Here is a 14726-nt window from a genome sequence, read left to right on the forward strand (position 1 = left end):
ATAATCACATTAGAAAACTAATTCCTAGTTATAAACTAATCTCCAGCCCATATTCACATTTTCTCAGTTGTTTCAGTATTGACACAAGGCCCATGTATTACTTTTGACTTTTACATATCCCAAGATTTTTTTTAAACTTTATATTTTAAAGTAATTTTGATTTACAGAAAAACAGTAAAAGTAGTACATATATCCTTCACCCAGGTTCCCTTAATAGTAACATCTTGTATAAACATAGTACAATTATCAAAACCAAGAGATTAACATTGGTACAATACTTTAAACTACAGACTTTATTCAGATTTTACGAATTTTTCTGCTAATGAATGTCTTGTTTCTAGATCCAATCCACATTACTTTTCATTGTTGTGTCTTCCTAGTCTCCTTCAGTCTGTGGCAGTTTCTTAGTTTTCCCTTGTCTTTCATTATTTCTGAAAATTTTGAAGAGTACTGGTCGAATGGTTTGTAGACTGTTTGTCAATTTGGTTATGTCTGATGCTTTTTCAGGATTAGATTGAGATTGTACGTTTTTGGCAAGAATACATCAAGCTATATTCCCTGCTCAGTGTATTGAATCAGGCTACATAATATCAATACCATCTTATTTTTTGGTGATGTTAACCTTGATCACTTGGCTGATGCTGTCTGCCAGATTTCTGCACTGTACAGTCATTGTTTTTTTCTATTATTGATAAATATTTTGGGGGAGATACTTTGAGACTGGGCACATAGCATTCTGTTTCTCTTCAAACTTTTGCCTATTAATTAAGCATCCATATGTGAATCTTGCCTTCAACAATTTTCAGCAAAAACACTCGTGTTCCAGTGGTGATTTTTTTATTGTCCTTATTCTGTTTTACCTTGGAGTTATTCTTTTGTAAGGAGGAGCTGTCCCTTCTCATTCATTCATTCATTATATTAGTGTGGACTCATGGGTGCTTTATGGGTTATAATCCAATGCTATAGTAATATTTAGTTCTACCTTTTGCCTTTGGGAGTTATTTCAGATTGGCTTCCTTGCCATTTTAATGTACCCTTCTACCCCACATCCACTTTTGAACACTCTTTACTTTCTGTCACCACAAGGTACTCCAGGCTTCATGTTGTATTTTCTCTGCTCTAATACCGTAATGGATCACTTCTCCAGGAGTTCTGGTTCTTCTCTTAAGACTATAACACTTCCTACTTTTCAAAAAAAGGTAGCTCATTTGACTCTAGCATGTTGCATATTCTGGATTTGGATGATTGCTTCTTGCGGTGTCATCTAATTACTTCTATCTGCTTGGTTCTCAAACTTTGCTACATATTAGAATCAACTGGGGAGCTTAAAAACTTCAGATATCCAGGTTTCATCCCATACAAATTAAATTAGAATCTTCTGATGGAACCCAAACATCAGTGGTTTTTAGAGCTTCTCAGATGTTTCCAGTGTGCAGCAAATTTGTGAACCACTGCTGTGTATCTAGTATAGCTCCTCCTCTTTGCCTAGTAAGGTCTAGACTAGAGATTTGAAAACATTCAGGTTCAGTTTTTTGTGTTTGTTTTTTGTTCTTCCCATTATATCTTTCAGAGTGATCACTGGGTTCAGCTTTGTTCTTGCCTTCAGTAGTACTCTTTCCATTGGTACGACTACGTTAAATCATCCTCTTTTTCCCTCACACTGACTTCCCATACTTATTTCCAGTAATCAATCTGTGATTCTCTTCTTGTTACACTGTTGGTATTCATGAATATACTTAGTTATTTTTATATTGGCTGCAAAATCACCAACACCTCGCTCTGGACACCCTCTCTATTTCTATTTTGATGACCTTCAAGCATATCAAACAGCACATTTAATATTGAACTTGACTTCCTTCAAACCTGGTTGTCTTTTGTTCATTCATTCCCTCAGTGCATAATTTTTCACAGTCTTCCGTGGTCCAGGCAACATTCTAGGCACCAAGGATGCAAATTTGAAAAGTGAACTGACTTCAAGGAGATTTTTTGCTTGGTGTATTTCCTCCTGTATTCTTCATTTCATTAATGGCATTGGGGTCTGTCTGGACAGAGTCCTCTTTGTATTAGCCCCCTATTCATTTACCACATCCTATCAGTTGCTGTACTTCATTGATCCTTCTGTGTCATTCTCAGTATTTAAAACTTGATGATACAACTCCAACTTTGAGGGAGGTAGTATGGTCTTTATGGTAATACCAACTGAAAAGTGAATTCTGAATTTAGATCTCTATGCCCCTGGGCAAGTGACTAAACCTCAATGAATCTTATTTACTCAGTATGTAAAATTGGAATAACAGTTACCACCTCAGTGAGTGGCTGGGGAGATTGCTTTATGTCGTCTTCTCCTTGTCCTGGTGAGTAGCATCACCATCTATCCAGTTGCACCATTCCAAAACCTGGGCACCATCCAGGAAATTCCCCCTCCCTTATCCTGCCTTCCCATATCTAGTCAGTCATTGAGTCCTACCAGTTTTTACGTTTAAATATCACTGAGTGATATATATTAATATGTTTAAATAATTGTCAGGGTCTCATCTTTTGCCTATTCAATTGTAATGGTCTCAACTCTTCATCTCCCAGCTGACCATGTCATCCTTCTAAAGCCCATTGAGTTTTTTCTCTTTTGTGCTTATACATCCTGTAGTGGTACCTCGTGAAGTCCACGCTACATTGCCTGCCAGTTCATTTCAACATCTTGCTCTGCCCATCTTTTTTTTTTTCAATCATTTTATCTCCTATCACTCTGATAGCAACCTATACTCTGGCTAGGCTTTCCTGTTTTATTTCATAAGTTAACCGTGCTCCTTCACATCTCTGTACCTTTACATATCCTTTCTTTCTACTCTGCTTGGCAAACCTCTTAAGTCATGTTTCAAGGGCCAGTTCAAGTCTTACATGCTCTGTGATGTTTTTCCAGATTTCCTCAAACACAGCCTTTGTCTCTAACTGTGCTGTGTACTCACTTTCTATTAAAGTATCATTGCATCTATTTCACTACTTGCATTTACAAACTTCTGGATGAAAGCAACATCTCTTACTCATTTTTACAGTGTCAAAACTGATCACAGTGCCTAGCATATAGTAATTGCTCACTTTTTGTCTGGATCAACATGTGAAAGTTCCTAGAATAGTGATTGGCAGAAAATGAATGTCGGAAGGTCATTGTTCACAATGTTTGTGAAGACATTTAGGACATTATGATTCTCTGTTCATATTAATTTCCCTTACCAGAATAAAGTGTTGCTCCTTAGGGAGCTGTTCAAAACTCTTTGTAACATGCTCACATCTATCCATCCATCCATCCTTCTTTCTTTCTTTTTTTTCTTTTTTGAGACAGGGTCTTGCTTTGTTGCCGTGGCTGGAGTGCAGTTGGTGTCATCATAGCTCACTGCAACCTCAAACTCCTAGGCTCAAGTGATCCTCTTGCCTTAGCCTTCTGAGTAGCTAGTACTACAGGTGTGCACTGCCACGTCCAGCTAATTTTTCTATTTCTTGTGGAGATGAGAATCTCGCTATGTTGCTCAGCCTGGTCTCGAACTTCTGGCATCAAGCGATCCTCCTGTCTCAACCTCCCAAAGTGCTAAGATTACAGGCATGAGCCTTGCCTGGCCCCATCCATCTTCTTAGGCTTATCTGTTATTGTTTCTCTATTTTCAAATTATGTTTCCCATCTTAATAAGATTCTGATCTGTATCTATGGTTGAATCTCACCCTTTCCTCTTGCTGAGAATCACCACACTAGTGGAACTGCCCTTACTAATGTTACTGGTGGTGCCACTAAGCAAAAATAGTTAGAAAACACAGTTTGTAGAGCAGTGGTTCTAATTTGATCAGACTAATTGTGTTAACTGCCTTGAACTTTCAAGACAAAAATAAAATTTCCCCTTTTTCTATAGCATTTATTTTTCGTATGTACTACGGCACTTACCACATTTTATTTTAGTTGTACATGTCTGTTACCTATTAACATATGAGTCCTTGGAAGCAAATATTGTGTTTTCTTTATCTCTGAGGCTCCATTGCCCAGACTGTGAGATATTTCTTGATCTGAATGAGTGGAATGATATGGGTTGCTCAGAAGAGGTCAGTATTGTCTAGGATATTGGGATGTTTCGAATAGACATTTGAAAAGGATGGAGGCTACTAGTGGCAAAGAAGACAGTGGGAGCAGAGGAAAACAATAATAGCAGCCACTTGCTCACACTTGTTGAGTACATCTCATATCTAGGTACTTTACCTAGATTATTAGCATATTTAATCATAACAACTTGATGAGGTAGGTGTAATAATTTTCCATCTTTAACAAATGTGGAAACAGGCACAGAACTATTAAGTAATTTGCCCAAGTTTGTACAGCTTGGGATTGTAGAGCTCAGGCTGGTCACTGCTATGCTTTATTGCCTTTCAGTGAACATAGAGAATTGGGAATGGTGAGAGGACTGATCCAGTTAGAGCAAGGTGAGGGCTAAATGTACTTCAGGTTTCTCAAGAAAGGACTACTCTAATATCAGAAGACAAAGTGTAAGATTTATGACAGTGGCTAATGATAATACTTAAACTACAGTGTGCGTACATGTCACCTGCAATCTTGTTAAAATACAGATTCTAATTGTGTAGGTCTGGGATGGGATCTCAGATTCTGCGTTTCTAACAAGCGCCAAAGGGATAACAATGCTGCCTCACTGTATACTCCATTTTGAGGTGCAAGGGTTTGGAAGTTCCCAAAAGATATTTCATATGGGACTGTTAGGTTCTTTAGAAATTACAAGAAGTTGGGTCTTTAATTGGGTACATAATTACAAAGTTGCCATGATAGGAAGATGTTGAGACTCTAGGCACTAGTTCTTTATCCTGATTCTATATGAGAATCACCTGAATAGCTGTAAAAACCTAATGCTCAGGCTGTACTCAAGACCAATAAGAATATCTGGTAAATGGATCTTTATATTTAAAAAAGAAAAAATCTTCAGGTGATTAGAATGCTTAGCCAAGGTTAAGAACCTCTAAGCAAATAGATTAATTTATTAAACTCCTTCAGAATGTAGGGTACTTCCTTTTGTGTTAACCAAATTTGTTGTCTGTTAAAATGAATTTTGCATTATCGAAATTTCTATGGATTGAAAATAACCTTAAAAATTGCCATAGAGACATGGCTGAAAATTAAATAAATGGGGGTTTTATCATTCCAGTGTTTTGATTAATGTTTGTGCCTGAATATTTGATTGTTTGTATTCTAGTGTTCATCTTTTAAGGAATAAGAACAAAAATACGAATGATTTTTTTTCTGATAAGAGTGTTCCTGTGAATTCTCCTTGTGATTTCTTAACCTATTTTCTTTCTCTTTCCAACAGGGATTTTTTGCCTGGTGGCAGGAGAGACTATACAGTACAAGTTCAGTTGAGGTGAGTTTGACATTTTCTGTTACCCTAATTTTATACTTGCTAACTATGTGCATATAGTTTGAAAATTTAAAACACATAAGCATGTTTGAGTATACTATTTAAGAATAATTTTTTTCTTTTATTAATGCAGACTTTGCCTGGCAGAGACAAGTTGCCCTCAAGAAGATAACTATCCAAATAGTCTATGTATAAAAGTAAATGGGAAGCTATTTCCTTTGCCTGTAAGTTGCTGTTTATTCACCATATTTGCATATAAGTTTAATGTAAACAATGACAAGTCCTAGAAGCAGTGACAACTCAGTACTGATGATGAACAGTCCAAGCATCTAGATTAAATAATGTTTTCCACCAAAGTGATCCATGGCTCTTTGGAGAAATACATGGCTGATACCAGATCTGGGAGAGATAGAAAATATGAGCCTGGGACATATAAAAAATATATCTATATAAAAAAAGAGATGGGGTCTTACTATGTTGCCCAGGTTGGACTCAAACTCCTGAGTTCAAGTAATCCTTCTGCCTTAGCCTCCTGAGTAGGTTGAGACTGCAGGTACACACCACCATGCCTAGCTAGAGCCTGGAACATCTTGGTCCAGAAAGTAAGGAAGATCTTGGGATCAAACAAATGCCATAATAGCAGGGCAGGATGTGCCCTTGAATATGTAGGACAGCATGTTTTGGTGGATGTCGGGATTAGCTGGAGTTGGCCAGTGGATGACGTGGTGAGAAGCAGAGGATGCTGAGAGCTACTGTCCACAGAGATGAAGAATTCCAAGCTTGGGCCTTGGTGATGCACACACTTGGGCTTGAGGGTGTGCACTGATATTTGATTGACAACCTGTTTAAGCAGTGAAGTACTATCTGGGCTTCAGTACTTGGGATATATATAGTATAGATGTGTATACAGCCTGTTCTAGCCTGATAGAGTTTCTAGACTCTTTAAATCCTGTTAGTCAAATCTTAAAATAACACTTACATTATTGAACTGGATTATGTATTGGTTTCCACTGAAGCCTGGCATATGTTGCTAAATTGGTACAGTCTGTAGAAGGCCAGCAAAGCCATAATCAAAAAAATAGTACAACATGGCCTGTTTGTCAAGCACCACAAAGTGGGAGGTATGTTTGCTATAACTGAAGTGCTATGAGAACAGTGACTCCACCAGTATGCCAAATTGCTAATCCAACAGAGCAGACGCCCTTGCAGCTATTGAGGAGATGGGGAAGCCTTTTAGCATCCCTGCTGAGCATGAGACTTGGCTCTGTAGTAAGTACATAAGCAATACTGATGAGCAGCTGAGGAAGTCAGACAACACAGCCTAGGACTCTGAGCTCTACCGGAGCCATGTGCTTATAATTGAGCTCCAGGGGAATATAGTCCATGGCCCAGGCTGACCCTTGTCTTGTAGTGGATGTGACTTCTCTTAGTTGTGAGGAGTCTCATTTGTCTTATACACAGCCTGTGGACTCTTGGAGGCCTGAGAAGTACTTGTTTCACGCATTTTACAGGGCTTGAGCAACACTGCATCACTGACTCTTATTGAAAGATGCCCGTGAGACTGAAATCCATTGAGACAGTGCTGGGGATGACAGGGGAGATCACAGAGGCTGAGTAGTATGGTCAGAGAGGTTTGCTTACGTGACCCCATCCCTGTTTAAAACTCAGGTGAGACATTTGCCTCTCAGGTTTTTGGCTACCAGCAATAAGATTCTCAGGAGCTCTTATCTAGATCTGAACTGAGGGGAGAAGCAACCCTACTTGGAACTGAAAGATGCCAGTGTGTGGCCAGATGTGTGGCAAAGACAGCCTGGCAAAATCACAGATTATAGAACAACTCTGTGTACACTTTACGTGGCCTTTTCATACCCATTTTTCTTTGCCCAGGGTGTGCTAAGAGATTTTTGACCTATGAGTTTCATTGGTGTTTAACCTGTACCACTATACTTGAAGAAAGACATAACTATGGAAGCCTTCTTGGTGTCTACAGACCCACCTTGAAAACCTATCCAGTATCATCATGTGACTGTGCTGATTGGGACCATGTCTGAAACGTGTGAGGTTCTGCCTAAACTCTCTGGCTTACTAGAGAAAATACAGTGGCAATAGATGTGTATACATACACATTCCACAAAACTTCCAAATGGAGTCAGTGTCATGTTTTGGAATATCTTCATGTATGAGGTCCACAGCACCACCATGGGTAGCTTTGAATTTGTCACTCTTCCAGTCTTTTGCGGGAGAGGGAATTAGGCAGTTGAGTACTTTGCTCTGCGGCATTGTTACTCAGTTACTGCTGGTTCCTGTCCCAAAGTATCAGCTAACCTGTTAGTACTTATACTAGGCTGTTTGTGAACATATCAGCTACTCCATAAAGCACCCTTTGTCTGAGTCTGGCATTCAACCTCTAGAGCCAGGGCCCTGTGGTAGCTCCAGGGGTTGTTGTGAAGGAGGAGAAGAAATGGAGCATTGAGAGAAAGGCAAAGACATATTTCAAAAACAGAAGGCAACAGGGAGGACTTGCCTGATCCTGGTAGGGCCATCCCCCAAAAAATCAAATGCCAGCCTTTCCCAAAGAGGCTTTTTACCTCAGCCCTGTGAATTCCTATAGAACAACTAACATAAATTCACATGCAAATAATGGGAAAACTCCTTAAACCACCTCTTGATCCACAATTGCTATTGACTGGGATAATGAAATATAGAGTCTTTATAAACATGAGCGTGCTGCAGCCTCACAAGAAGAAAGCTACAGTGGCCCTGAAGGAGTTCTGCTGAGCTGTTGACCACCTTCAAGAGCCTTGGGGACTCTGTTCTAGTTGTGAGAAGCATCAGTAGGCCACAGAGATGTTTGACATGTGGTCCTTGCCCATGATCCTGGTTTATTGAACAATAAATCCTGGAGGGAGGGATAAGCTTGACATAGTCATGGAATTTCCCATTAGAGCCCTGAATACATTTGAAGTCGTCTGTGCCCTGGAACAAGTCCTTTTGTGTATGATCTTACTGCAGCATCCAGTCACTATGGACTCATGACAGTTGGCCACTATACTGCATATACAGTGTAAACTGGATGGGAAATGGTATTACTTTGACAATAGCAGTGTGTCCCTGGACTCCTAAAGATCAAATAGTGATGAAAGCAGCTCAAGTACTTCTTTTTAATACTGTGTCGAGATGAACACCTTCATGTATTGATTTTCCAGGTTCCCTTGATGCAGGGAAGACTCTGAGTGGCTCATAGGGCTTGTAGGAGGATGATGTGCAGTGTGGACAGACAAGCTGCCGCAGAGACCATCCTCCCCTCCATCCCACTCCCCGACTCCAAGTGCTGCCAGTGTACAGACTGCCAGCCAGATGAGAAAATTCCATGTTTTTATGGGCAGAAGAGGAAAAAAAAAAAAAAAAAGGCCCTCTGCCTAGGGAGTTATTTTGAGAGGTTGAATTATTTTTCTTTTTAAATTGTGAGAAGTTTGTGTAAAAACGTGTGGAGCTGTAAGGCTGGAGAGGGGAAGAAGCTTGGATAGGGAAGAATATTTCTTTGAAAGATTCCAAAGAATGGAGAGGATGTGTGCTAAAACAGCTGGCAAAAAACTTCCAAGTAGTTCCTTTTGCTACAGCCTGAAGACTTACCAGTACTGGCCCTGTTCTAAATTTTACTTCTGAGGATGTGGATTTCTGTTTCCTGATGGTGTGTATTAGTCACCCCATTGGCCTGCCTCACAGTAAGTCTGGACTTGAAGCAAACTCAACATTTTTTTCTTTTAAAAACATGTATACATGCACATATCCCAAATTGAAAAGGCTCCCTTTGACCTGAGATGGGATAATTTTGGCATCTGAAAAAAATAATGACTACAGTGGACTCAAAACCATCAAATATGTAAATAAGTTTATAATTATACTAAAACAAGCCACTGTAGGTTGTACCTACTCATTACTCTGAGGATTAAGGGAGAGAATTATTCATTTTGGGGTAACCAGATGTTGATGTGGTCAAATTCTTTCTTGAAACATTTCAGCTAATACAATCAAAGGGAATAAAAGAATTAGAAAATCATTATTCTGCAATTGATAATTATATAGTAGATATAGGTAACCATCGATGCTAGGCCAAAGCTTGATGGGGAACCTTATAGTGGAGGGACCAGGCTGACATCCTCTCAACTCCTGTTCAACCTTGACATTTCTGGAAACAGGGCAAGTGGCTTTTATGTGCCTTATGCTATAGGAAGCATGCAACATTCCCTGTGAAGTTTTTGTGTCTAAAAACTTGAGCCCAAATTTAATCAAATTTATGCAACTAATTATCAGTTTTAAAAATATATGGGAGATAGAGCAACAAAACTTCATACCATGAAGAGGCAATCTACCTAATCCAAAATATGAGGTCATTCTTCAGGTCACAGGTCCTAGTTTCTCCAATAGAACAACAGCATTGGAAAAGAATTGTGGGGGGCGGTGTGTGTGTGTATGTGTGTCGGGGGAAGATGCGTATAGAATAAAGGAGACTTCAGAAACATAATTAAGTGGAGTGTGAGGTTCTAGTTTGAATTCTGATTCAAACTGAAAAGGGGCATCTTTTAATCAAATTACATATGGAGAAAATACGTCTGAGATTTGCTTTAAAATAACCTGGAATGGGGTGGGGTAGAGCCAGTAAAGATTGTTCATGAGTAAATAAATTATTGAACTGTGAGTGATAGGTATATCGGCATTTTGTTTATTATACTTTTTTTTTAATCTATTTTTGTATATGTTTGAAATGTTCAATAATAAAAAGACAAAAGGAAAAGACATTTTTGAGACAGCTGGAAAATCTGAATAGAAACACGAAGTATTAGATGATTTTTAAAAATTGTGGTTAATTTTGTAAGATCGTGATACTGTGGGGTTTTTTTTTTTTTTTAAAGATCTTATTAGAGATACATTAAAGTGCCTGTGGTCAAATGGCGTGTCTAGAACTTGAATTTAAATAATCAAGGGTGAAAATAAATGAATTGATATGGTGTGTGTGTTTTAGGGTGGGTTGGGATTGGGGCCAGAGGCAATTGAAACAAGATTGACAACATGTTGATAATTATTGAAGCTGGTTGGTGGGTACATGCTATTTTCTCTACTTTTGTATGTGTTTGAAAATTTCCATAATACAAAGTAAAAAAGTAAATCCATGTTGGTAGTATTAGAGTAGTAGTAGTGATTAGAAAATTTGGAGGAAAATGTTGAAGTCCAACAATTGTGGACTTTTGTGACAATTGCAAGGTAGGGTAAGATGTCATTAGAGCATCTGACATAAAAAGTTCTTTGTGTCTTTTTCTGAAGTGTTAGGCCAAGATTGACATGCAGTCTTCCACTGGTGCTCTCCAGTGGCCTTTACTTAGAGAGCTTCTAGGTTTGCTTCACAGATCCCTTGTGAGGTGAACTTCTATTTTTGCTTAGAAAATTGTTAGAAATAGCTGAAGGCTATTTTATGAAATTCCAACTATACCTTATTCTCAATAATCAGGTAATTGATGGGTGGGGGTGGTGCTGATGGTTAGAGGGAGAATGCCAGTTAACAGATAACTCAAAATTATCAGTGAAATCAGACCACTAAGATGGGCTGGAGAATAGGTTGAAATATTAATACTTAAGGTTAATGAGACTAGCTAGTATCAACATGATTATCAGTTTGCAAACACTTCATTCTTACATTCACTGTTGACTCTCCCCATTCCTTTTGCTGTCTTCTGCTCATCAGAGTCTTGTTTCTCAAATTCCAGTTTACAGAGTTCACATTTAGCTAGTTCCTGAGTTATTTTTATCCTCTTGGCAGACCCTGTACCATTGTTTTTATTTGGTCAACCTACTAGTGGACATACCAGAAGACAGAATTATCTTCCTGGCCAAAACCAGGCAAAACAAAAGTTTCATTCAAAATTACCTGGATGTTGGCTGGGCACGGTGGCTAACGCCTGTAATCCTTGTACTCTGGGAGGCCGAGATGGGAGGATTTGTTGAGCTCAGGAGTTCGAGACCAGCCTGAACAAGAGTCAAAAGACCCCATCTCTACTAAAAATAGAAAAACTAGCTGGGCGTCGTGGCTTCCACCTGTACTTGGGAGGCTGAGGCAGGATGATTCCTTGAGCTCAGGAGTTTGAGGTTGCAGTGAGCTATGATGATGGCACTGCACTCTACCCAGGGTGACATAGCAAGACTCTGTCTCAAAAACAAAAAATTACCTGGATACTGATGTTGATATTCCTTGTGTGTGTTGCTCATTGAATCCCTGGAATCTTTGTAAGAGTACTTTTTTATGAGTTTTTTTTCCTATTGTATTTCACTTGAACAGATTAAGATGTTCCCTCCTCCATACTCTTAGATGGACGTAACCCACCTATACACACACATACACACACTCACACTCTCTCCTTTCTTTCCCCCAACCTTCCCCCCCCCTTATTTCCATTTCTGTATTATAGTGCAGGTTATTTAAGTCCTTCTCCTGCTCAAACTGTTTTTAATGACTTTTAAAAATTTGTTGCAAGTTGTAGATTATAAGTTAATCATGTGGATTCTCAATAATTAGTATCCTACCTCTTATGAAACAGTGATGGGTGTTCCCAAGTTGTAGTAGAGAGTGTGTTCCTTAGCTGTGTTGTGTAAAATTATCAATGCTGTTTTTCGTTGTTTCTGAGGTGCATATTTTTACATTGCTGAAATCCAGAAGCTGTGATGTCATTACCTCACTTGTAAAACTTTGATGTTATTGCCATGGCATGACTGATGAGCTGCACCCTCTTGGCTTTTCAGTAAACAAATAATTTAAGGACATTTTGAGGAAGGAGCATGATCCTGGCTGTTGTCTAAAAACCTTTCATCGATATGTTCTCATAAGCTCTAGATTGTTATCACCTATAACACATGCAAGTTAAAGATGTCAGTGACTTGCAAGGAAATCTGAAAGATGTTAGTAGAATGGAATAGTGTTTGTTCGTTTTTAAAGAGATGGGGTCTTGCTCTATTGCCCATACTAGAATGCAGTGGCGCCATCATAGCTCACTGCAACCTCTAACTCCTGGGCTCAAGCAACCCTCCCGAGTCAGCCTCCTGAGTAGCTGGGACTACAGGCAGGCGCCACCATGCCTGGCTAGGGAGTGCAGTTTTAAGAGACACTGTATCTGTAAAGCTCATACTTGAGTTTAGGAGAGTATCATGTGGAAAAATGTAGACATTGATGACTGAAAAGACTCTTCTGTATGTTGAAAAGGAATATGTTAATTCATTTTGCCTATATTTCCTTGCTATGTATACAGAAATAGGGAATGATACACCAAGTTGTATCATTAACTTAGTGTTTTCTCCTTCTCAATGGTACATAATTAAATTATATCAGTGGCATCTTCGAGTCAGTGAAATATGGTATCTGTTTTTCAGTATGTGTTTTTGCAGGTAAGAAAATTTTCTAAAACATTGAGTTTTGGAAATAAGTCTGAACAAAGTCTTGTGATCAAGCATTAGATACACTGAATCAGAAATGAGTACATTTGCTGATTAAAACAAACACTTGATGTCTAGATAAAAGTAGAGTAAAGCATAAATAGCAGTATGATAGCCATTGAGTTGATTTAATGTCAGTTGACATATTGATTTCCTTATTTGTTAACCTGACCTGGTTTAAAAGGTGACAGTTTCTATTCTACTCAGAGAAAAGGCAGTGGAAAGCATTTTTGTCACAGATTTTAAGAATGAAATTCATTAATGTGGTTTTTTTTAAATTCCCAATTTGCTTGTCTTCTTTCCCTCCCCCAATGTGTGAATGGATTTTGAATAGGGCCTCCTAAGATGAATCACTACAAAGAGTTGTGACCTTTTCTGTAAATGCTAGTTTCCTATTAAAAGAAAAAATACTCATAGCCAATATGGCAGGATGTCAGCATCTTTAATTTTAATGATGGAACATGGATTTTTTTCCCCCTACCTTTCTAGACTTGTGGTGAAATATTTTATAACTTTTTTCAAAGATGATTTTCTTGTTTTGGATTAATGATCATAAGATAGAGGCTATGTGATTTCCAGGCCCCTAAAATAATGTAACTGAAATTAGGCAAGATCCTGTATCTATCTGGGAGAAAATGTTTAATCTTCTACGGAGAATTTAAAATAATTTTTCTTTCCTATGGTTATAGGGTTACGCACCACCACCTAAAAATGGGATTGAACAGAAACGCCCTGGACGCCCCTTGAATATTACATCTTTAGTTAGGTTATCTTCTGCTGTGCCAAACCAGATTTCTATTTCTTGGGCATCAGAAATTGGAAAGGTAAAAGCTTCTTTCCTCTGGGTAGTATGAAAGTGACCCCCACTGGGAGTTTTATCTCAGGGTGCTGGCCCTAGCTCTTTCAGTTTTCTGATTGTAATCTCTAAAAAGCAGTAATTTTCAATTCAGGGGTGGCTATGTGGAGATTCTAAGGTTAAAAACTTTAACTCTCAGGTTTCCTGAGTATTATCTCTTTATTTTCCTGGAAAGGAAATAAGTTTCTTTATATTTCTTAAGATAATGGTTTAATCACAACTGTGTGTGTGTTCAAGTAGTAGTTTAATAAACTGGAAGCCATAGATGATAAATATTTATGGAGAAGAACAAAGCTTTAGCAGTCTTTGGGGGAGATGGTCAAATGTACTCATATTGTGATTAGAAATAATCTGTTCCAGCTTTTACATAAACAGCTGATACTTCAGATATGTGGGCATCTTGTATAAAAATATTTACTTAGAATTATATAATTATTTCCTCTATACCTTCAGGTTGATGAACCTGGCTTTATGCTGTTTTTTACACTCAAAATATATCAATTATGAGATGCTGATAAAAACAACAGGGAATTTACATTTTAGAATTATTTGTTTATATAACTGAAATAATGGAAAAGAGATTTCAAGTTAATTTCTGGATATGAACTTTAATGTTTCTATTTCATGGGAATAAAGGATAATTCTGTTTTGTGGATGGCAAAATTGAGGCATATGTTTATAACAGGATTTTTGTGTTTTACCACCAAGGTAATTGTAGAGCTGGAAGTAACTTACATATATTTGTATACATTATTGTACACATTGAAAACTTGGCAATTTTTCCGTGTAATGGGAATAATATTCTCGTAATGGGAATAGTATTCTTTTAATTAAAATGATTAATTGGCGTAAAACTTGTACAGTAAATTGGGTATTTAGGTATTTAGAAGGACATTGAAAAATAATATTTAAAATATTCAGTTTGGCAACTATTTAAAGTATTATGTTTGCTGTAGAATCAATTGAATGAATATATATATAGTGAAATGGTA

The 14726-nt window shown here is 38.0% G+C and overlaps 1 protein-coding gene across 4 annotated transcripts in view; it reads left to right on the forward strand.

Moving 5' to 3' along the window:
- PIAS2 (protein inhibitor of activated STAT 2) overlaps window positions 1-14726 on the forward strand; it is an 81645-nt gene that overhangs the window by 33680 nt on the left and 33239 nt on the right. For all 4 annotated transcript variants that reach the window (XM_069468438.1, XM_069468437.1, XM_069468440.1 and 1 more), the window contains exons 4-6: window positions 5352-5402; window positions 5533-5623; window positions 13568-13702. In XM_069468438.1, coding sequence (XP_069324539.1) covers window positions 5352-5402; window positions 5533-5623; window positions 13568-13702 — 277 coding nt within the window. The remainder of the gene's footprint in view (window positions 1-5351; window positions 5403-5532; window positions 5624-13567; window positions 13703-14726) is intronic.

This window comes from Eulemur rufifrons, chromosome 5, assembly GCF_041146395.1.
Source record: "Eulemur rufifrons isolate Redbay chromosome 5, OSU_ERuf_1, whole genome shotgun sequence".
In the NCBI taxonomy this organism is placed as follows: Eukaryota; Metazoa; Chordata; class Mammalia; order Primates; family Lemuridae; genus Eulemur; species Eulemur rufifrons.